Consider the following 22,116-nt stretch of genomic DNA (forward strand, 5'->3'; position numbering starts at 1 on the left):
TTATACTGCAGCTAAAGACAATATCCGAATGTACAATGTACCTAGATAAAAAGTGAAGTCTCAAGTCCTGTGTCGCCTAGTGGGGTATTAGGCAGATGCATTATGCATACATGATACATCTGTTTAACTGGTGATGGTCTGGCAGGACACAGAAAGCTGATCACCTACTTGTCCCGAAAAGAAAATCGATCCGTGAAACAATGTACATGGATATCTAGGTAATGTGAGCGATGCGCGTTCGTTTCGATGAGATAAATACATTTATCTACCTAAATGGTAAGATACTCGTATTGTTAATAGATAATTATGATAACATAGGTGATATATAAATTAATTATCAAGTAGCTGCTCACCCCGGCTTTGCTCTGGTATATTTTGTTTAATTGAAGCGTTATTATAAAAATATTTCCAACTATATTGCATGAGTTTATAGTTACCGAGATTTTTTTATCACCTAAGTTTATCTTTTCGATCGGATCAAGCTCTATAATGCGTCGCATCATGAGTCGTGCAAAATTAAAAATACAAATTACCCAGTTAGTAGAACTTGTTGTTAATCGTGTTTATTTTTTTATTTTTGTTCCTATGTAAATCTTCAATTTTACAAGCTTTCTCGGAATTGTCTCTATTGTGTGATTCATCTATCTTATCATCTAATCTTATCAATGGACAAATCGATAACACTCAATTTATTCAAAGGGCGTAAAGTTTGTGTTACATACTTTTGTTAACTGCCGTTAGAAATACATACATCTTTTTTTATTACCCGCATCAGTAACTAAGTTTGTGACCATTTTTAAGCGTTATTATTTTTAAAATCAACTGTAAGTCCAGAAATTTATCCGTTTTTAATAAATACAAACTTTTATCAACAATTTTATACATGGCTGCGGCTTGCTGGATATTACTGGAAGGAAATAAACACAACAAAAATAGAACCACTTTTAAAACGAAACCAAACGTCATAGTGACGCATTTGAGATTCGTTGTAAAATTTTCGTATTGATGGAATTTTGTGATTAAAATTTATTAATTGATTGTGCAATGAACACTCAAGATTTGATATCTGGATTTAATTTTTGGTATATTCACGCCAGGAACGCTTTTATCAGGTCCACGGATTTACCAGACGGTTATTTGAATCGCCTTCATAAATATTTAGTCTATGGTAAGTGTTTTTTTTCAAATTTACATCTAATTATTTGTAGAATACCCTGAAACACAGGAAGTAGGAATTTTCAAGGCTCCATAAGTTACGAATTACGATTGATTTGAATTTATCCCTTATAAACATTTAGAAATAATGTGGAAGTTAATCACGTTTTCAGAAATTAGTTTTATTTTGTTCTCCTTATTTCATGATCGATTTACTTTTCGATGTAACTTAAAAACAAGCTTCGGCAAAACGTAAGTTCAAAAGTTAAAATGACAATGATGTAGAAAAGTTGTTCGTATATTTTTTTTAGGGTAGTATTTAAACGAGTGACTGTAAATTAAAGTTTTAGTTATCAAAAATAATTAATTGGGGTAACAGAATTACTAAGTGAGCAACTGACTGCGAGCGATGAAAAATTAATAGATCAGCAACTAACAAACATTAATTTGCGTTACATAAAATACAAAATGAGCAGCTTCATAATATTTGAGCGACCTAATATTAATTGTTTGAGTGACAAAATTACGTCTTGTGTTATATTCATTATTTGGCATATGATTTATTTATACTGAGTGGCATTTTATCTTAATCGAGGTATTTCGAATAGAAAAATCACTTTGAAAAATACTATAATGGACAGAGTAGGTACTATCAGTTCAATTTGTTTTTGAAAGTTTTATCAAATAACTATTTGAACAATTTATTCTAGTGTTTTTAGTCGCTCTAGATGAGCGTAATTTAGTCGCTCACTTAGTAATCTATTCGCTCAACTAGTAATTTAGTCGCTCATATATTAATGTAATCACACAGTTAGAATTCTAATATATCAAATGGATTTATCACAATCCTCCTTTAGTACGCTCAATCTGTATTTTATTATCAACTAATATTCGTTGCTTGTTTAGTTTATTTGTCGATTACTCAAATTCATACTGCTCAAATTATTAAATCAGTATCTCATAATCAGTCGCTCACTTTATTTTCAGTCGCTCGTTTTGTTATTCCCCTTTTTTTTATCAACATTTTCACATGTTAGTCGAGAATAAGTTTTGAAACTTTATTTACTTGAATTTCCCACAAAGACCATTTCACCTTAAATTTGAAACTGTCTTTAATATGTTACTTAATTTGAAAGAATATATCGTCATTTTTTGTTGTTATTACAGACCAATAAGAGAATGATTGAAGTGGAGATACCTTTATCCGAAGTTTTAGTAATAGGTACGCTATACTGTAGAGTACAAAAATTTTAGAATAAAACTACACTTTAAGTGAACTCAATAGTATTTATTATAAACATTAAAGTAGATTGACATCCGCAGGTGGTGTGGTTACCATGACGTATTAAAGCAGTATTCATTCCAGTTTGGAAAATGTCAGCTATATCATCTAGTCGTCTAGTGCCGTCTCTTTCCCTCACTGGAAATAATGCTGTTTTAAAACATCATGGTAACCGGGGGGTTACTTGAATGAATTGGGGAATTCATACAGTATTGTATCAGCTATTATGTGCTAAAATCTATATAAACATATTTTTCAACTACGAACTTAACGATAAATCTGTTAAAAGATGACATTTTCGAATGCTTGGTAAAAGTAAGTAATGCAACTTAACTCTCTTTTCTTGTTTCTTTCGACTTAAAATTAATGCTTAATGTGCATATAGCATACCTATACCTACATATTTAAATTATACTTTTGCATTTTAGTATTAAATATCAATCAATCAATATATGTATATACTTATATCAAAAAATCAGGATAGACCTTATATTTGGCCAAGAGACATTTTACGCAAGTCTTTTAAAATAAACCAGTCAAAGATGAATGAAAATGTTTAGAAGTCAAACTTCTTCTTTCGGCTCTTCTTAGATTAGGGTCGCGTCAATGCAATAACGTCACGTCATGGAGTAAGGCGACGATTTTGGTATCTTCTAATCTTGCCAAAGAAGTTTCATATCTGACATGTGTGCTCGGCACACGCGCTCTTTTTTTTCTTTAATGTGGTGCTTCAAATGGCGCTATTTTCCACATTATTATATTTTATTACATAACTAGCAAACCGGGCGAATTCCGTTTCGCCACCACCTTTTTTTGCTATAAACCTCACGGAGCCCGAGACCTTTCCAACGAATGCAAAACCGTGGAAATCGGTTCGTGCGTTCCGGAGTTATAGCGTCAGGAAGGAAAACCCGACTTATTTTTATATACATAATAGTAAGATCACTTGCTGTCACTGTCATCGCTTATTTTAGCATGACAACAGCATTTTCCCTCTCTATATGTTTTCACAATAGTCTGAAGGGAAGCAACTTTTTTTGAAAGCCTTTGATTTCTTGTTTGAAGTGATTTGACTTTATTTTGAGTTTTTTTGAGCAGTTCCGACTTCTTTTTTAACTCTTTACGCATAATTGATGCTTTTATCGATTCTATTGCTTCATCTACATCAGAACAACTTAAATCCTGAAAAAAAAATTTCCTTGAATAATAGCAGCGGTATCTTTTTTTTAAGAGAAATATAATTATTTTTGGACAAAAACCTAAAAACCGCCTTCACAACTGGACAATGTTTTAATAAGACCAACGGAAGGCACTATTGAATCGAATTTTGTGACGACAGAGGGGATAGAGTGGCTCATAGGCTCTTATAACTAAACAATTTGAAATTTCGGCCCTTTAATGCCTTTGTGTTATCTATACCTATTCCCTACACTCAAATTCATAATAGGTATAAACTCACAGAATCTGATAGATTTCCATCATCAACCGGTTCCGAAATTGATATCTGAAAAGAAAACGATAAAATTATTGTTAAAATCAATTAAATCTATATCTATACTAATATTATAAAGAGGAAAGGTTTGTAATTATGTATGTATGGTTTTCACGCATAAACTACTGGACCGATTTTGATGAAATTTGGCACAGATAATCTTTAGACCCTGAGAAAGAACTACCTTTTATTGCGAAATATGTACCATGGGCGAAGCTGGGGCGGACCGCTAGTAGGTAATAATTTGCCGTGTTCGCACTTAATAGCATGTTGTTTTTTAGACACATCTTGTGAGTTTAAGGTCATTTGTTAAATGACTATATGCAAAAAAAAAATATTGGATATTCAGGCTCAAACATGAAGTAATAACTAGTGAAATAAGTTAATCTTACAGATACATTTTCAGGTGCACCAGGAACACTGGTCTCTATTGTTATAGTTTCATCGTTGTCTTCCTCCATTTCGTCGTCACTGGGTGATCTTTTTATATATACACTATGGGTCTGGAATTTAAACGAAATAAATAATGTAATGCTTGATTTAGTTCACAAGAAAATCAATTGAACATGTACTATATTATAGATTACTAGATTTCCGCCCGCGGCTTCGCCCGCGTTTGCAAAGGAAAACCTGCATAGTTCCCGTTCCCGTGGGATTTCCGAGATAAAAACTATCCTATGTGTTAATCCAAGTTACCCTCTATATGTGTGCTAAATTTCACTGTAATCGGTTCAGTAGTTTTTACGTGAAAGAGTAACAAACATCCATACATCCATACATCCATATATTAGAATAGAATATTAGATATTAGATATTAGATTTTGACCGCCTCCTTGGTACAGTGGTTGACGCGTGAGCGTAGGGTTCGATTCCCGGTGGAAACGAAGAAGAAAATGTTTCGATGTGCAGGTAGGACACAGAGAACTGATCACCTTCTTGCCCCTGAAGAAAATCGATCAGTGAAACAGCATAATGCATCTGCCCCTTACCCAACTAGGGGACACGGGACTTCACTTTAAATAAATGCTATAATTTCTTTATAATATTTCAACAGACTTATTAAACTGCCTAAGTTTAAAATTCTCTGAATTAACTAGTATAGCATAATAGCTTTGTATCTGCAATATACATGGAAAATTGAGTCAAAACTAGTAAAATAAGTGAATTTTTTGCTGTTTCCACGCCTTCTAACTACTTAACTGTATTTATTAATAATATTTTCGTGTTTGTTTGTGTTGTAAGTACTTATTCTGTAAAAGTAGGTACTAACCTCTGGTACTGGATCCTCTGTTTTAATGCGTTTATCACATGCAAAACGCTCACACGAAAGCGATTCACTAGATGAAGATGATGATACCTCTTTGTTTAATACTTGTCCACATTCCATTCGACTACGTTCTTCATACGGCTTTTGACAGTCGAATTTATGAGGATTTATAATATTCGGTTTTATCTTCAATGTTCCTCCAACGAGTTTAAATTGAACAAAATTGTCGGTATCATTTTCAATCTGTAATGAAACATAAAACGACTTATCAAAAGTTACATAAATATTATATACGGAACGCGTAGATACCAATTATGTTTTAAGAAGATACTTTGCGATCCAACTTACGAATAGGATCGATTCAGCGCCTCTGTATCTCTCTGTCTGTCTCTGTCTCAGCATGTCTTAATAGTTAATAGCAATGATATAAATAGGTAAAAAGGTGTAGACAGGTTACCAAATACGAACACAACATTCGATCTAAAAAAAACCTTAGAAAAAAACGGCACATTACATTATGATCTTCTCTTTGACGCCTCAAAGAGAAAAACGATAATTGAATCATGTCAATTATTCAATTGCTGTGTGCTTGGCTGTGAGCGAAAAATGACAAATAAAATTGGCTATAGTCCATACTTCCATACTATTAATCCTTAGATATTAATATTATAAATGCGAAAGTAACTCTGTCTGTCTGTTACTCAATCACGCCTTAACTACTGAACCAATTTGCATGAAATTTGGTAAGTATAGAGATATTTTGATAGCCGAGAAAGGACATAGGATAGGTTTTATCCCGGAAATCCTACGGGAATGGGTTTTTCTTTGAAAACGCGGGCAAAGCCGCGGGCGGAAAGCTAGTATATTATATAGGCGTACAGGTGCAGCGTCCTAAGAGAAACAAGTGATAGGGGTCAAATAGCTTTGCTGCTTCTCTATCACAAATGTTATTTTAAAACATTTCGGATTTTTCAAATTGTCAATCGTGAAAAGTTGCGACGAAAACATATCCTACAGGAAGTTTCCAGTCCTCAATAAACGCAGTTAAAAGACTTCTGTTACAATTACTTTGCCGATATTGGCGAAATCCACCTGTCTTTTTCCCAGTCAACTACAAGAGTGCAGATCATTATTTGACTTCAATTTTCATTAATTCTCTTCTTTATAAATCAAATTCTTACGCAGTTCATTCTGGTGAAATTGAAACTTGCCCAATACATTTTGGGTGTGCCAGAGTTTTTTGAAAGAATCGGCTCACATAATATTATTTATCCACATCTGGTGAATAAAAATCTGAAGTAATTGCGAATATGCTATGCAATAATCTAATAGTGCTTTCGTTCAGACTCAATTCATTTAATAGTCATCAAATATGTCATTCTTAATTTTTTAATATTTCACTCAAATGCGCTATACGTCTTTGTAACCTTTTGTTTCTTCTCTTCCTATATTTTATAAAAAAATATTCTGAATACTTACTCGTGCAGCTTTTTGAGGGGTATCGAAGAATGACTCAAAATCAGACGAATTTTCTTGAGTAAGGCTGTTAGGTCTGCCAGATATTGAATGTGCATTAGGTAACTGGAATTTTTTTCCGTAATTAAGAAAAAATATGCAGCGACTATAAAAATTGAAAATGCAAACTTTACAAAAAACATGTTGCCTGACAGAGAACAATATCTATGTTTACGCGGAAATAGTGGGTAGTTATGTTATAAAATTACATCCAAATCAGGAACCGCAGTATTTCTTAAATATATGTTTCCCTTGTCAGATGTGTACTTGTCTTCGTCTTTAAAATGAATAGAGCATATTTTGCTTGATTTATTTGGTTTCCAGAACTCTTCCTTTCTCTGTTTGCGGACAATTTCAACCCACTGGTGGCACTTTAGTTCATTTGTTGGAAATCTAGAAATAAATTAATACTTACATTGATTTTCATATTTTTAATTCATTGTACTTATAGTGGTCCGCCCCGGCTTCGCCCGTGGTACCTTCATATTTAAACTATCCTATCTCTCAAGTTGGATTGAACTGCACATGGTGTGCAAATTTTATTATAATCGGTTAAGTGATTTAGGAGTCCATTGAGGACAAACATTGTGACACGAGATTTATTTATATTAAGATATTAGGGCAACGGGTCCCTAAAACATCGCTGAAACGACGGTTCTGGCTCTAGCGCATATTGTTGTAACTATATAAATAAGTAAATAATAAAAGGTTGGGTGAAAGGTACCAAAATAAAAAATATTGACAAGAACTTTATCGTAAACAGTCATAGAACCTTTTTATTTGTACATATTTCAATTCTAATATTTTAAAAAATGTGAGCCGTCACGGACACGGGACGTCTACTTAAGACCGCCTGTCCAAAGAAAACTTCCGCGAGAAATGTCCGACAGTCTGTCTGACAGCAGCTTGCAAGTCTACTTGCTAATGGAAACGCGGCCTTCGGCAGATGTTAAAAATCAACATTATATTTTTGTATGATACATGGACCTATAAAAAAGACGGACGCCGTTTTACGAACAAACAAAATGAAACCACCGTAGTAAGCTAGCTATCATGTAGAGACAATGAACACGCACACACTCTCATCATAGTAAGCTAGTCGGCCACTATTACGTCGTGAGTTACCGACTGATTAACCGCGTCTCTGTTTGACTAAAAATATTTAAAATGCCGTCTTGCGTGCTTAAATGGTGTCGCATCAGTACAATTTAAAATAAAAAACCGGCCAAGTGCGAGTCGGACTCGCGCACCGAGGGTTCCGTACATTGCTGTTTCTTTTGATTGCGTTGACATAGAAGTTTGATTTTGTTACAGCTTAAAGGTATTATAGACCTGAGTATTTGGTATGAATTTCAATTTAATACCTCTACGCGTTTATGAGGAAATGTGTAGTAAGTTTAAAATTATTAAAAAAAATATATATTATGTGATGTAACTAAAAATTTATGGTTTTCGTAATTTTTCCTTTATCTATGCTATAAGACGTTGCTTCGTACCAAATTTCAAGATTCTGAGTTCACGGGAAGCACCCTGTAGGTTTTGATTCCCTTGCAAGTGTCGAAAATTTGCGGCATAAACGGCTGTATCTTTTGATTGCGTTGGCTTAGAAGTTTGATTTTTTCACAGCTTCAAGGGACAGTAGACCTGAGTAATTGATATAAATTTCAGCTTCATACCTCCACGCGTTCCTGAGAAAAAGGGTCTTGACAGACGGACGGACGGACGGACGGACGGACGGACGGACGGACAGACGGACAACAAAGTGATCCTATAAGGGTTCCGTTTTTTCCTTTTGAGGTACGGAACCCTAAAAAACACAGAGGATTACATTCCACAGGGAAACATTTTATGTCATATCCTATTTGTTTGGTTATTAATAAACTGACATTACCTCTCCTCCCCTCAATATTGGTTGAACAAGTTTTCATACATTTTCCTTTAGTTTCGCGTCCAGTGGTTGATTCGTCCAAGCTAAATAGTAATTACTTTTATGCATAAGTTCTAACAGTTACAGTACACATAAAATCTACAATAAATTGAAAAATAAAAATACAAAAGTGTGGGGTAATTTTACTGCATCTGACAATCAATCTGGCACACACACATGGATGAGTTGCCGCCATTACTAGGCTTCACTGAATGCTTAGGGCGTTTGTCCACTACAAGGAATTTTACGGTCCGGCATTCCGATTTTTTACGGTCCGGTATGGCACGCCATTAATCTAAATACTAGCTTGTGCACCTACGTAATTTTACTGTCCGACATTTTACTTTTCCCTATTCCGGATGGTTTTTTTGAGTTTACGAGTCGCTGTAGGTATAATTGTTTTCGAGTGCCCACTTGCTTGGATTTTACTCTTTTTATTGCATATGCCAATTGAAAGCAAGCTCTTGTTTTACTTTCTTTTAGCTGGCAATGAGATTTGAGAAGTCGGTATTGTTATTTTATATAGGTACATTGACCAAGCATTGACCTATAATTATTATCTAAGTAAGTGTTGGTAAGTTAAAGTTCAAGTGGGAATAGATTTAGCTCCTCGTCACCGATTAAAATAAATAAGTGAAACACGCATTTTAAATCTCTTACGGAACTTTACTTTTTATTATAACGAAGTAATATAATATTTCACCTTCTATATTTTTACTCGTTTCTTGTAAAATGCGAAAACAATCATTTATGATAGCATTATACCGCCATACTTCCTTGAACTGTACCGCACTGATCCGAGTAAAGACGGACAGGTGCACAAGCAATTCATCGGTTTTTTCATGCCACACCGGACCGTAAAAAATCGGAATGCCGGACAGTAAAATTCCTTGTAGTGCACAAGCGCCCTAAGGCGATATTCCGTCCGTCTTTTTTTATAGGTCCATGGTACGATAAATTTAATGAAAACACTACTGTTTAGAGACTATGTATTGACTATGTATAATGTACCTATATATACCAACAATATAATTTTAAGGGATCTTTTAACAACATAGTATAGATAGAAAAAAATATTGTATATAATTAATCACATCAACAGAAAATGTTTATAAATTACAACATTTATGCACAACTACACTCACTCATTCACACACGCACACACGCACACACTCTCACACACCCACACACACCCACATACACACACACTCACTCACATTCATCTAGATATACACAAATGCGCTTACGTATAAATTTAACTTACCTTGTCTTTATTGCACGCCTCATAAGCGAAGCGTTGAGGTGGGTACTACTGTCGCTTCGCGCAAAACATCTGATTTTTCAAACTTAAAATGTCTTTATGTATCATACATTGCACTTGTAAGATAATACATACACACACATATTAAGAAAAAACACTATTTTTAACATTCATGATATTTTTGATGTCATTTTTGTTATTTAAACTAGTTAAAAAACAGTTTAAAAAAGTTCTGTCTTGGACGTCCGTGTGTCTGTATGTGCGGATCCTTTTTCTTGTTAACACGATAGCGACCGAAATACTTTACTAATCGAGTCTTTTTTTTTCTCTTACGCTTGAGTATGCTCAGGAATAGAACCCTTTCATTTTTCAGGGTCTGATTCGATGTGGTTTAATTGTTATTAAATAAACAAAAATAATAATTAATAAATATTTATTAAAAAAAAATTATGAGGCGTGCACTTTTGGATTTTCCAAATTATTTTTGTTATTCTAGAGCTTTTAGTTTAGTTTATAGACATAATACTATGATCAATATTGGGAGAAGCCTCTGGCTCCTGAGACACAGTTTTAACTAGTTCAGGAGTCGAAGGATTCATTATCTAGACCTGTACAATTATTATGTCAATAAAGATTTTTATTATTATTTTTTTTTTTTTTATATAATATAAAAGGCATAGATGCGTTAAATATGTACAAGTAATACATTCGAAAAATTATGGCTCCGGTTACGCACACTTATAAAACATAATAATTTAATGTCAAACGTATAGCATTTGAAAGTCGAGAAAGAGATGGCACGCTAGTTTCTATACGAAAAAAAAGAGATATACATATCCATCTGACAGATATTTTATTGTCTCTGTCGCACTCGTATAGTGAGCAATACTTAGTGATTTGACATTGTTTATTAAATATCAAATAAACATTGAATAAACAGTAATACTTATAGGTGAGTGATCCCTTGACTATAGAAATCTTTGTCAAATAGTTTGTACAGAATCACAGAACAATAAAAACAAATAGAAGTGCGATAATGTCATAATTAGTATGAAAACCAGTGTCGCCAAACCCACACATTTAAACCGATAGTTATACAGTACACTACAAGTAAACTATGCCTTTGATTGGACAGCTTAATTTGAGTAAAAACTGACTTAGGTTATAAATTCAGCATTTCAATATGTACCCTAACGCACCATGTTACGGTTTATTTTAGTATAACATCTCTAGGTATATTAGCTGTTTTGTTTCTCATTGCACAGAAATTCCAAATTCGAAAAACATTCAGCTACTCCACAACAGAGGGCGTTAGTTTTCGATAGATATAACTTTGAACCTCAACACATAGAGATAAGGTTGAAATTTGTGTCACTCAACATTAATGACATTAACTTGATATTTATCTGATGCTATGCCCTGAGGGATGTCAGCCTTGTTATCGATATCGAGATATCGATAATTCACAAATAAATATTTTTTGTGTATTTTTTTTATTTCTATTATACGAGTATAGTATAATATGTCACATTTTGGAGTATGTTTATTACTACTAAGTACGTCTTTTTATATTATTATTATTAAATAAAAAACGGAATAGAATAGTATTAATCTATATTTACAAAATACAAACAGAAAATATGCATTATTTTAAATCTTGGAACTGCCGTAGGTTTGCTGTATCGATGGCCTTTGTTAGACTGCTTAGTGCTGTTCGGCATTCAGTTAACTCGTCACGTTGCATTTATCCATTTCTCTTTTAAATTAGCCTCTTTGGGAAATCTGTAAATAAATTGGACTAATGAAAGCTAAGGAAAAATAAAATAAAATTTAATATTTATAATGTTTGTCTTTTCTAAAGTATCGATACTGTCGATATGCGCCACAAGCATCACTAAAGCGACATTCGTTTGTTTATTGCAATAATATTCCAGAAATTCTTGTTTGCTGTTCAATCTATAATAGTACTAATTTCTTACGGATTAAGGTTCATTTTGACTAGATATTTGTATACAATTTTGACAAATTACAAGCGAAGATATAACATAAAATATTATATGTAAAATAAATAAAAATAAGACTTACCGATGGCATGAAATGCCTCCATTGCTGATATTATTTCGTCTGCTATCATTTTTGCACTCTTATACCGAACAACACGTCCTAATTAATGAATAAATACGGAAAAAAGGTTTGACAGCTGACAACCGACTCGAATATTTTTCTGCGCACAAATGAGAGCAAGTTAGGTGATCTTACCTTACAAGTGACACGTGGGCCACGCCCACATCACACTTCTATCTACTTTACTGTTCTGTGTACAGAATAGTGCTTGCACACACGAGACGAGAGTTGACTGTTGACAAGACGCGACCAATTACAACGACGCTTCCGGAGCGACTAATTAAAGTCGGGCCATTTGGCCCGAATTTATGGTGGCACTTCGTGAGCGCAGATAACGTATCTACGCCCTATTACCTATATTATATCGTTGATATATACCATCATAATACTATAGGCTATAGCCCCGGTGCGGCGCCACGGTAAGCTTGGCACGCCAGAAATCGGTTTTGCTTGCGCTTATAGTTAGATGTTTGACATCCAAAAAATGACCAGTTGAAAAATAACAATGCTTTGCAATTGCCCAAAAATTTTCGATTTTTATTATTGAAGCACCCTTGGCAATATGCATTTTACATTTTGTATTTGAAGAGATCGTTTAAATTATAAGTGAAAATGAAATCTTTTACGGAACTCATACGCCAATTAATTATTATACATACGCCATTAGTACATACTTACCTGCCAACAGGCAATTACTTATCTGTTCATTATGCGTTAATTAATCAATAATTAATTAATTAGTAATGAGACACTGGCAAATAGTTTAGTCTTATTGCCATGATTGATGATAAACGAAAAAAAAATAGTAATGACGTCTATCTCTTTCGCTCTTGAGAATGAGCATATTGTTGTTGCATTCATTCTTCTCTGACGCCACAATATTATTTTACTAGTTGTATATATGTATTTAATATTTTGTCCAAATAATTAAGAAAAAATAGTAAACTTACGAATGATATGTTATTCCTTGACGTTTACAAGTTTTGCTTGTATAATTTGTGCAATATCTCATGACACACGACGGCATTTTCGATATTTTTGAGTTTAATTAACATTCGGCACGTGATGTGTATCCGTTGACAACAGCAACGCCAACGCGATACTCTCTATGGCGAATGGCGATACTGAAGTCAATTCAGGCTAATAAGCCACATTTCAACGTGCCACTGACAGATAGGGTTGCCACCCGTACTATATTTTATCTATACCACATCACTACTAAATAGTAACTACTTAGTACTAGTAATAATATACTTATTGTATATATATAATGTAGTATTGAAAAAGACATTATTAAAAATAATTAAGTAAGAATAAATTCTACATTTCCAGCGATAATTCAGTATAACGCGAACAGATAGAAAATAGATCTGAAAATAGCGGCGGGTACTTATGGTACGGTGGGCAAAACAACTTCTCAAACATATTTTTTTTGTTTGGTTCTTTTGGAAAGGTAAAGGAATCGGTGCCCATAAAACACATGTCTTAAGTGGGAAATAATTACATAATAATTAATTCTTTTTTAATATTAATAACCAATAATGGAGAAAATAATGTCAAAAATATTTCTACACTAGTCTACACTAATATTATAAAGAGGAAAACTTTGTTTGTTTGTTTGTTTATTTGTTTGATTGTAATGAATAGGCTCATAAACTACTGGACCGATTTTAAAAATTCTTTCACCATTCGAAAGCTACATTATCCACGAGTAACATAGGCTAGGTTTTATCCCGGAAATCTCACGGGAACGGGAACTATGCGGGTTTTTCTTTGAAAACGCGGGCGAAGCCGCAGGCGGAAAGCTAGTATAAAATAAATAACTTAAAACACGCAATCAAACGGAATGCAAACAAATAACAATCAAACTCAACAATATCAACGAAAACAACAAAATTACAGGGACTTAACGGAACGAATTTAACGATAACTCGGTGCGTCAAGTAGCTCGGAAAGCGAATCCTAACTGATTTTAATAAAAATATAATTTCAATTATATCTTTGTGCAGTCTTTACTGTGTGAGTATAACAGCGATAGAGAGTGAGCGAGAACGCATGCGAGCGGACACCATTTACAGATATATTCTCTATCTGTTCGGGTAATACTTGAGTTTTTTTTTTTAAAGTTACTAATTATAAGTTACCGTACGTTACTGTGAATATAACGCGGCCGCTTCACAGCATTTACTTTTAGCATTTTGCTTTGATCCTTTATATAGGTATATCAATCAGAAATAAGAAGCTATTATTAATACATATGTAGATTTATTTCATTAATCATTTCACTTTTTTTACTCTATAATTTTATTTGTATTAACTAATCCAATAGAAAATGGAAACTTCAGAATTGTTATGTAGGTATTGATTTTTTATGAGCGTATTTAAATTATTTTGAATCAGTTTGTGAATTACGTAATATTCCCTTGAATAAGTTTAAGTACCTACCTAGTTATTCCTTTTTTGTCTTCTGTAATTTTAAATGTGGATTATTTTTATGCACGTAATGTATGCGTGCATTAGTAAACTTGCTGAATGTTGTGTTCGTATTATCCCCATACAAGTGAAATCCCATGTGCCCTAGTGGGGTAAGGGGCTTCCCCAGGCATTATCTTCTAATTTCTATATTCGTAGGCATTATGCATAAATCTGTTTCACTGATCTATTTTCTTTTGGTACAAGTATAAATGATCTAAGCAAGTAGGTAATGAACCTTCTGTGTCCTGCCGGACCAAGACATTTTTTTTCTTCGTCTCCACCGGGAATCAAACCCAGGACCCCACGGTGATACGCTCACGCGTCAACCACTATACCAAGGAGGCAGTCAGGTACAATTCTAATACAGGTCAATCCAAGGTACTTTTTAATTAATCAATAAGCAATAATGTTTATAATATATAATATTATAATAAAATGGAGTATTATGTACTTATTTACCTTGATCACAGGTACCGCATTTTTTTTTAGTCTTCGCATATTCTTTTGTGTAGTTATAAAATCAGATGTCAGAAAATGTTCGGAACATACTGTAGAATAAATAGTTGGCATCCAATCATCTTCACTTCTTTGATTCCTAATTACATTTAACCACGTGTCTTTCATTGGACCATACTTGGGTAAACTGAAATAGATTTATGCAAATGATAAGTAATATTGTTAGTATTTACTTTATTAATTTATATTAGTGAGTAATGAGTATTAACTATATTCCTGTGAAATCTTTTTTCGTTATTCTTAGAAAAAGAAATGATTTCTAAAATTTTCCCTAAATATGGGTAACGGTTTTTGGTTATTACAATACTTATATGTAGGTATCTGACGTGTTGCGGTGGTAACATGAATATGATACATTGTATGGTTATTTTGTATTTTCACATGTAGCCCTGGCATGAACAGGCTGTTGGTTTCACTTCGGCCGCGCCTTACTTTCTCTGTCTCTCTCACGCGTATAAAAAAGATAAATAATATAACTAAGATACTTATATTATTTCACTCGCTCTCGCTCGTGTCAACACCGGTCAAATATAAAATTAAAATAGATACATAAGTATTATAATTATTATCATATTTTCATCATTACATCTCTTGTTTTAATAAACAATATGCTTACGTGTGAAATGATACGTTTTTCTTGTTTCTTACAGAAGTCGTGTAGTTTGTGCACCACCTAAAAACACAGGAAGGCATTTTGTTCCATTAAACTTAACAAAAGATTATAACGTAGTACAGGTACCTAGCGACCTTCACTCGGCGCGAGAGCGTGCCCGACTGAAAGCGATTCTGGCATTTACCTGACTTTGGTATTGCCATTCTGAAATGTGTATAATAAAAAATTAAAAGAAGAAAGTTCTTGCTGTATTACTTTTATAACTCTTTTAAAACGCAAGGTGCGTTTAGTGCTGTCGTTTAGTGTGTTCCAATAAATACTGGTTTAATGTGGTATTTTAATTGAAATTGTAATTAGCGAACTGACTAATGTAGTCCAATAATATTAGGTACAGTTGAATTGAGATCCGACCACCTTCCCTGAAGTTGATCGACAAAAAAAATGTACATACCCTTTTCAAGTTACTACTACTACGTCTTGTTGTTATAATTTGAAACTATATTTTTAGGTACTTAACGATCGACAATATTATCTTTTGTAATTTGAAAAATATAATATATATTATTAATCAAAACATCAAAACATCATAATTTGGACATTTATTATGATGTTTAATCTATGTTTAGTACCTTTGTCAAATGTCAATGTCTCAACTCACAAGTCACATCACTCACAACTCAAAACACCTTCACAGATTAGTTATTTTTGTACTAATATAATATTATTTATCCATCAATTAAGTTAAGAAAAATGGCTTCAATTGGAATGTGTGAAACGCCTGGCTGTACTTCAAATGCACAGCTGCAATGTCCTACTTGCGTGAAATTAGGGATACAAGGTTCCTTTTTCTGCAACCAAGACTGTTTCAAAAAATCATGGAAGACTCACAAAATCATCCATACTTTAGCGAGTGAGTGTTTATAGGTTATGTTTCGGTGACTAGCACTGAAGTTCAATTCATTGATACTTTGTTGTAGAAGGTGAAAATACAGATGCATCTAACGGAGAATATAATCCTTGGCCGTCTTATCCGTTTACGGGGAAGCTGAGGCCATACCCACCTGGACCTAAGCGTACTGTGCCGCCAAACATCGGCCGCCCGGACTATGCCGACCATCCAACGGGATTTCCAGCATCGGAAAACGCTGCTAAAGGGTCTGGCCAAATAAAGGTGTTAGATGACGAAGAAATAGAAGGCATGAGAGTTGCCTGCCGCCTTGGAAGAGAAGTGCTTGATGAAGCAGCCAAGTTAGTAGCACTACAAATTATTCTAAGGGAAATTTACAATACTTATAACATGATCTTTAAATTGTCTTAGTGAAATTTGTGTGTATTTAAAAAAAAGCCATCATGAAATACTTTTATTGATAACAGATTATTTAGACTAATATGCCAATATTTATCTTTGTAAAACATATCTTGGTTTTTCGTTTTGATTAAATTGTTCCTGCAATGTAAAATCAATGGGGAGGGTCCTTTAATGAAATAATTTTTCAGAGCGTGTGGTGTAGGAGTAACTACAGATGAAATAGACAGAGTGGTTCACGAAGCATGTATTGAACGGGAATGTTATCCCAGCCCTTTGAACTATCACAATTTTCCAAACAGTTGTTGCACATCTGTTAATGAGGTTATATGTCACGGTATCCCAGACACCCGTCCTTTGCAGGTATTTCTATAACAGTATATTATTTAAAAATAACAATTGACTGAAATGCTTACTTGGAAAGGATTCATTCATTGTTAACTAACATTTCATACATTAAAAATTTCCCTATGTTATTTCTATACACTTTATTGGCTGTCCCGGCATTATTACGAAAGCAAGTTTGTATGTTTGTAACTCTTTCACAAAAAATGTCTGATGCAATTTGGTACATAGGAATATCATAGTATGGATTAGCACATAGTTTTTTTTGCGCGGGTGCCTCGAGAATGCCGCCGATTCCAGCTAGTATTTTAATTTAATTACTTAACCCATTGACCACCGAGCGGCCCGATCGGGCCGAGACACAATAGATTTTCTATTGTGTCTGTGATCCGAGGACTGACGGATTAAAATAAAATGTCCAGTAACTTTTAATAACTCCTTTTATCTTATACATGATCATTTTGTTTATTGCAGGACGGTGATCTTTGCAATGTAGATGTAACTGTCTATCACAGGGGCTTCCACGGTGATCTGAATGAGACATTCTTTGTTGGGAACGTTCCGGAATCCTCTCAAAAATTAGTTCAGGTCACATATGAATGCTTGCAAAAGGCAATAGCTATCGTTAAACCGGGAGAGAAGTACAGGGAGATTGGAAATGTGATACAGAAACATGCACAGGCGAATGGACTCAGTGTAGTAAGGTCATACTGTGGTCATGGAATACATAGGCTATTCCATACAGCGCCGAATGTTCCTCATTATGCTAGTAAGCAACTATTTATGTTATTTTAATCATTTTATCTTTACTAACTAAAATATCACACTTCAAATTTTTGTTAAATCTTTTCGTGCAAATTAAATTCATAATTATTGTTATTTTATTAATGTAGGTGTAAGAGTTTTACCGAACATAGAATTTTATTGCTTGAAATAAAAAAATAATTGCACAAGTTTTATGTGTCTAAGGGACACACCATAATTTATATTTTATTTGTTATTTACATTATAATTAATAACTCAGGCCCCGGAATCACAGACACAATAGAAAATCTATTGTGTCGTGGACCGATCGGGCCGTTCGGGGCTCAATGAGTTAAGTTTTCATTATATATTATTTACAATACAAATTATGCTAAATGTATTAAATACAAATCGTATTACAGAAAACAAGGCAGTTGGTGTGATGAAGCCGGGACATTGCTTCACAATAGAGCCGATGATCAACGAGGGTGGCTGGCGGGACGAGCAGTGGCCGGATCAGTGGACTGCAGTCACTGCTGACGGCTCGAGATCAGCTCAAGTGAGTTTCTAACACAGAATATATAAAAGAGGTTAGAAAGGCCTTGTAGGCGGGGCAGACGCGCCAAGGATATGAGCACTGCTCACATCATCATAATGCGTATGATTCGTTCCATTTTAAATCGCGTGATCGCGCGGCGCTATGATTGGCTAGATTTGAAATTGCAAATATTATATTATAGACTTGCGCGGACTTGGCCACGCCCACAAACGACTCCGGTTCTTATAGGAACGGCGAATTATTGCCATTCTAACTTCTTTTATATGTTCTGTGGTTTCTAACCATTTTATTTCCGCCCGCGGCTTCGTTCGCGTAGTCATAGAAAATCGCCCATATTTCCCGTCCCTTGGGATTTCCGGGATAAAACCTATTTTTCTGTTAAGTAATCTTTAACTGGACTAAGGGCCGATTTTTCAATGCTTGGATAAAACTTATTGGTCGAATAATGTATAAAACTACCCTTTTAAAAACGTATTCTTATTGCCCGTATTTGACAGTTTACGTGACATTTTAATATTATTGTGTAATACTTTATTGGACGGATAAGTTTTATCCAAGCATTGAAAAATCGGCCCTAAGTTTAAAGAATTTTAGACAATTTTAAAATGTTATCAATTTATTGCAAATGTAGGCAGACATTTTTTTTATTATTTCTAATTGCTCTTCTATCATTATTTTTTTTTTAAATTTCAACACTGTACCTGTTTACCTTATAAAGTAACATACATGTAATAATTTATAACTAAATCTAAGAAACTTATTAATTTAATAATATGTAGTAGATAATATATTCAATTTAGGGCTGAAATTGTTATAAAAATTTAGTTATTTAACTAACTTATTCCTATATTTTTTATTCATTTTCAGTTTGAACAAACACTTCTAGTGACTGAAACTGGTTGTGACATACTCACGCAGCGAGCGTCCGGTCGGCCTTGGTTCATGGATCAATTGGAAAAACTTAAGTAGCGCTAGCGTTTTGTTTGTGAATGCTGTACTAGGAAAACGAATAAATAAAAAAAATAATAAATAAAATAAAACAATATACAAACACTTGAATGGTTATGTCCCGGTGGAAGATAGTGATTGTTTCAGCTTGATAGTTGGTTTTTCTTTTATTTATATCATGTAAAAAATGCTGCAAATTCTATATTTTAATACTATGTAATTGTATACTCCACTAGAAAAAGTTGTTATTTTTTAACCAACTTCAAAAAAAGGAGGAGGTTCTCAAATGTTTTGAATCTTTTTTATTTGTTTAAATTCTTTGTGTGATAGGATAATTAATTTGAATGCTGAAACAATGAACTACATAATCAACCATCGGGGAATAACATTTAGGAGTGCCTAATGCGACATTAAATCTACCGTGTTTTGTAGACCCTATTGCTGTTTCTGTTAAGTATTTAGAGACCTTGCATAATACATATAAATAGACAAATGGTCCATAAAATATTAATTTAAAAGCCTGTTTATTACTAGTAAACTAAAATTGCAAAGACCTGCATAGACTTACAAATAGATTTTTACATAATATATAAATTATAATTACAAAAAAAAAGTTATGTATATTCTATATTGAAAATACCAAAAATATTATCTGAATGTAAAAGATCTACAAATTCTACAGAATGTCATACAATTTAACATTACTTTTCCATATGTTCTCATATATTTGTTGTCATAAATTGAACAAATGATTTTTTTATAAATATATTATATGTATTAAAAAACCAGCAATATTTCAGAAAGAAATAACTTCCACACATATCTCGATACCTATATGACACTAAAATAAAATTACTCTTGGTATTAGAAGCCAATATGTCAAATACCAATAATTATTATTCAATTTGTGATAAGAAGCAATAACTTAAAGCCCAGTGACTTGATAATAAGAGTTTTTACATTTTTTTACTGTTGAGCGTAATCTTATAGACTTTTTTATAATAGTTATATGCCTAAAGGTGCGTTTCCACCAATAATGTGCGAGGATGTATAGCGAGGAATGTGTTTGTAAATAACCTATCATATTGCTTCATTTAGTTAGAAGTTTAAAGCCTTTAGCGTTTGAAGCTATACCACAGAATATAATTATAATAGTACTACATACAGAAGGTTCACTCCCTAACAAAAGTCAACTTTAGGCATAAATAAATGCTAGCTGTATGGCGATCTTCACACTGCCCCGCATCACGCTGCATGTTGCATGTCAAAGCACCTACGCGCGTTCCTGCGGGAGTGCAGATCTGCATCATCGTGCGGGTTTTTTGCGCACTCACGCGCGTAGGTGCGTTTGTAGATTCACGCACGGCGGCTCTCATTTATTCGCCGTTCTCTGTGGTGGTCGTGCAATACTGAGCATCACGACGCGCGGCACTGCGGGATTCGGTGTGCCATACCTTGCGTCTCGCCCCGCACCTACGCGCGGGTGTGCATGTTTCTCCGCGTGTATGCGCGTGATCCGCATGAATGCGCGTGGTTGCATTTTCAATGTGTTGGACTGTGCGTGTTTTCTATACAAGCGGAGATACTTTCAAGTAACGTTAAACACGCAGTCACGCAACATGCAGCGTGGTGCGGGGCAGTGTGAAGATCGCCTATAGCTATAATAGCTTAGGGTTGGTACTCGCCGCCGATTTATCATAGGTACGCGAACACACGTCCCGCGCTCGACTGCCAACTCAGTCGGCAACGGCGCGAAACATACCTTCGGAGTGAAAACCCCCTGGATAGTATATACAGGGGGTTTTCACTCCGATCCTTAGTTATTTACAAATACATTCCTCGCTTCACATCCTCACACATTATTGGTGGAAAAGCACCCTTATTCAAGCCAGTAAAATAAATGTTACTATAATATAGAAAAGCGGACAGAACGGTAGATAATTATTATTATTGGAATGTTTTACAAGTTTGTGAATGTTGTTTCAAAAAACTATTTTTATTTGTTCATATTTTGTGTTGTTTTCAATTGTATGGTTTAAAGCTCTGTTTACTTTGTATTCTATAAATATTTTGTGTACAAAGCGAAGATGTGAAATAAAAAGCGTGTATTTAAATTGGTTTTTATTGCAATATTACTTAAAATATTACATATAGTTTGCTTATTCTATAAAGAAAATAAATTAAATGCTCAAATTATTGAAGTTATATTAATATTTATTAGTCAATGTATAGAATTGAAAATTGACAATTTAATACCTTATTTTCTCTTATATCTGTTAGTAGGAATAATTTATATAACATAAATTTAACTATGTTTATCCGTAATCTTGTTTAAAAATTTAGTAACGGTGTATTTATATCAAACTAGCGAATGCTCATTCTTGATTCTAACTCTACTATGTCATATTCTTTTAGTGTAAACAGGCGTAAAGCATTCTTTCGATGTACTTAGTGCGTTCGAAAAGATTCTATGGAATGTTCTAATACTGAACAACACTGAATACAAGTTTTAGACAGTGCGCGCACGAGCAACTTTGTCTCCGCAACTTTTTTGTCTCCGCAACTATTTTGTCTCTCCCACCCATGG

At 33.9% G+C, this 22,116-nt stretch overlaps 2 protein-coding genes across 7 annotated transcripts; one reads left to right on the forward strand and one right to left on the reverse strand.

Moving 5' to 3' along the window:
- Positions 1-823: 823 nt before the first annotated feature.
- Positions 824-21,734, forward strand: LOC149485321 (methionine aminopeptidase 1). Of its 2 annotated transcripts, none has more exons than XM_089700097.1 (6): positions 824-1,168; positions 16,605-16,875; positions 17,125-17,296; positions 17,753-18,047; positions 18,445-18,581; positions 19,449-21,734. In XM_089700097.1, the coding sequence occupies exons 1-6, from the start codon at positions 1,045-1,047 to the stop codon at positions 19,548-19,550; spliced, it is 1,101 nt and encodes a 366-aa protein (XP_089556223.1). In that variant the 5' UTR covers positions 824-1,044; the 3' UTR covers positions 19,551-21,734. The 2 variants fall into 2 exon arrangements, with proteins under 2 accessions (XP_089556223.1, XP_089556222.1); XM_089700096.1 differs by lacking the exon at positions 824-1,168 and adding an exon at positions 16,298-16,537.
- On the reverse strand, positions 2,423-15,800 carry LOC149485322 (uncharacterized). 5 transcript variants are annotated; one of them, XM_089700099.1, is made up of 7 exons: positions 15,631-15,800; positions 14,958-15,141; positions 6,676-6,777; positions 5,200-5,439; positions 4,322-4,432; positions 3,897-3,941; positions 2,423-3,619 (listed from the first exon to the last, which is right to left on the reverse strand). In XM_089700099.1, exons 1-7 carry the CDS (start codon positions 15,705-15,707, stop codon positions 3,380-3,382), a joined length of 999 nt encoding a protein of 332 aa, XP_089556225.1. In that variant the 5' UTR covers positions 15,708-15,800; the 3' UTR covers positions 2,423-3,379. The 5 variants fall into 5 exon arrangements, with proteins under 5 accessions (XP_089556225.1, XP_089556224.1, XP_089556226.1 ...); XM_089700098.1 differs by lacking the exons at positions 14,958-15,141; positions 15,631-15,800 and adding exons at positions 6,921-7,104; positions 12,974-13,211; XM_089700100.1 differs by lacking the exon at positions 6,676-6,777 and having other exon boundaries at positions 15,631-15,799.
- Positions 21,735-22,116: the final 382 nt, after the last annotated feature.

This window comes from Colias philodice, chromosome 10 (genome assembly GCF_061535455.1).
Source record: "Colias philodice isolate Cphi_HAF_F1 chromosome 10, ilColPhil1 Martin Lab GWU primary, whole genome shotgun sequence".
NCBI classification, from domain to species: Eukaryota; Metazoa; Arthropoda; class Insecta; order Lepidoptera; family Pieridae; genus Colias; species Colias philodice.

Bases quoted from the DNA above. Each gene is read 5' to 3' on its own strand.
- LOC149485321 (XM_089700096.1), top strand. From the start codon at position 16,378: ATGGCTTCAATTGGAATGTGTGAAACGCCTGGCTGTACTTCAAATGCA. The intron at 18,048-18,444 runs GTAAGCAACTAT...ATCGTATTACAG, and splicing joins GAATGTTCCTCATTATGCTA to AAAACAAGGCAGTTGGTGTG. The intron at 18,582-19,448 runs GTGAGTTTCTAA...ATTCATTTTCAG, and splicing joins ACGGCTCGAGATCAGCTCAA to TTTGAACAAACACTTCTAGT.
- LOC149485322 (XM_089700099.1), bottom strand. From the start codon at position 15,707: ATGCCTTCCTGTGTTTTTAGGTGGTGCACAAACTACACGACTTCTGTA. The intron at 4,433-5,199 runs GTTAGTACCTAC...TTTAAATTCCAG, and splicing joins CAGAGGATCCAGTACCAGAG to ACCCATAGTGTATATATAAA. The intron at 3,620-3,896 runs GTGAGTTTATAC...TTTTTTTTTCAG, and splicing joins ATGGAAATCTATCAGATTCT to GATTTAAGTTGTTCTGATGT.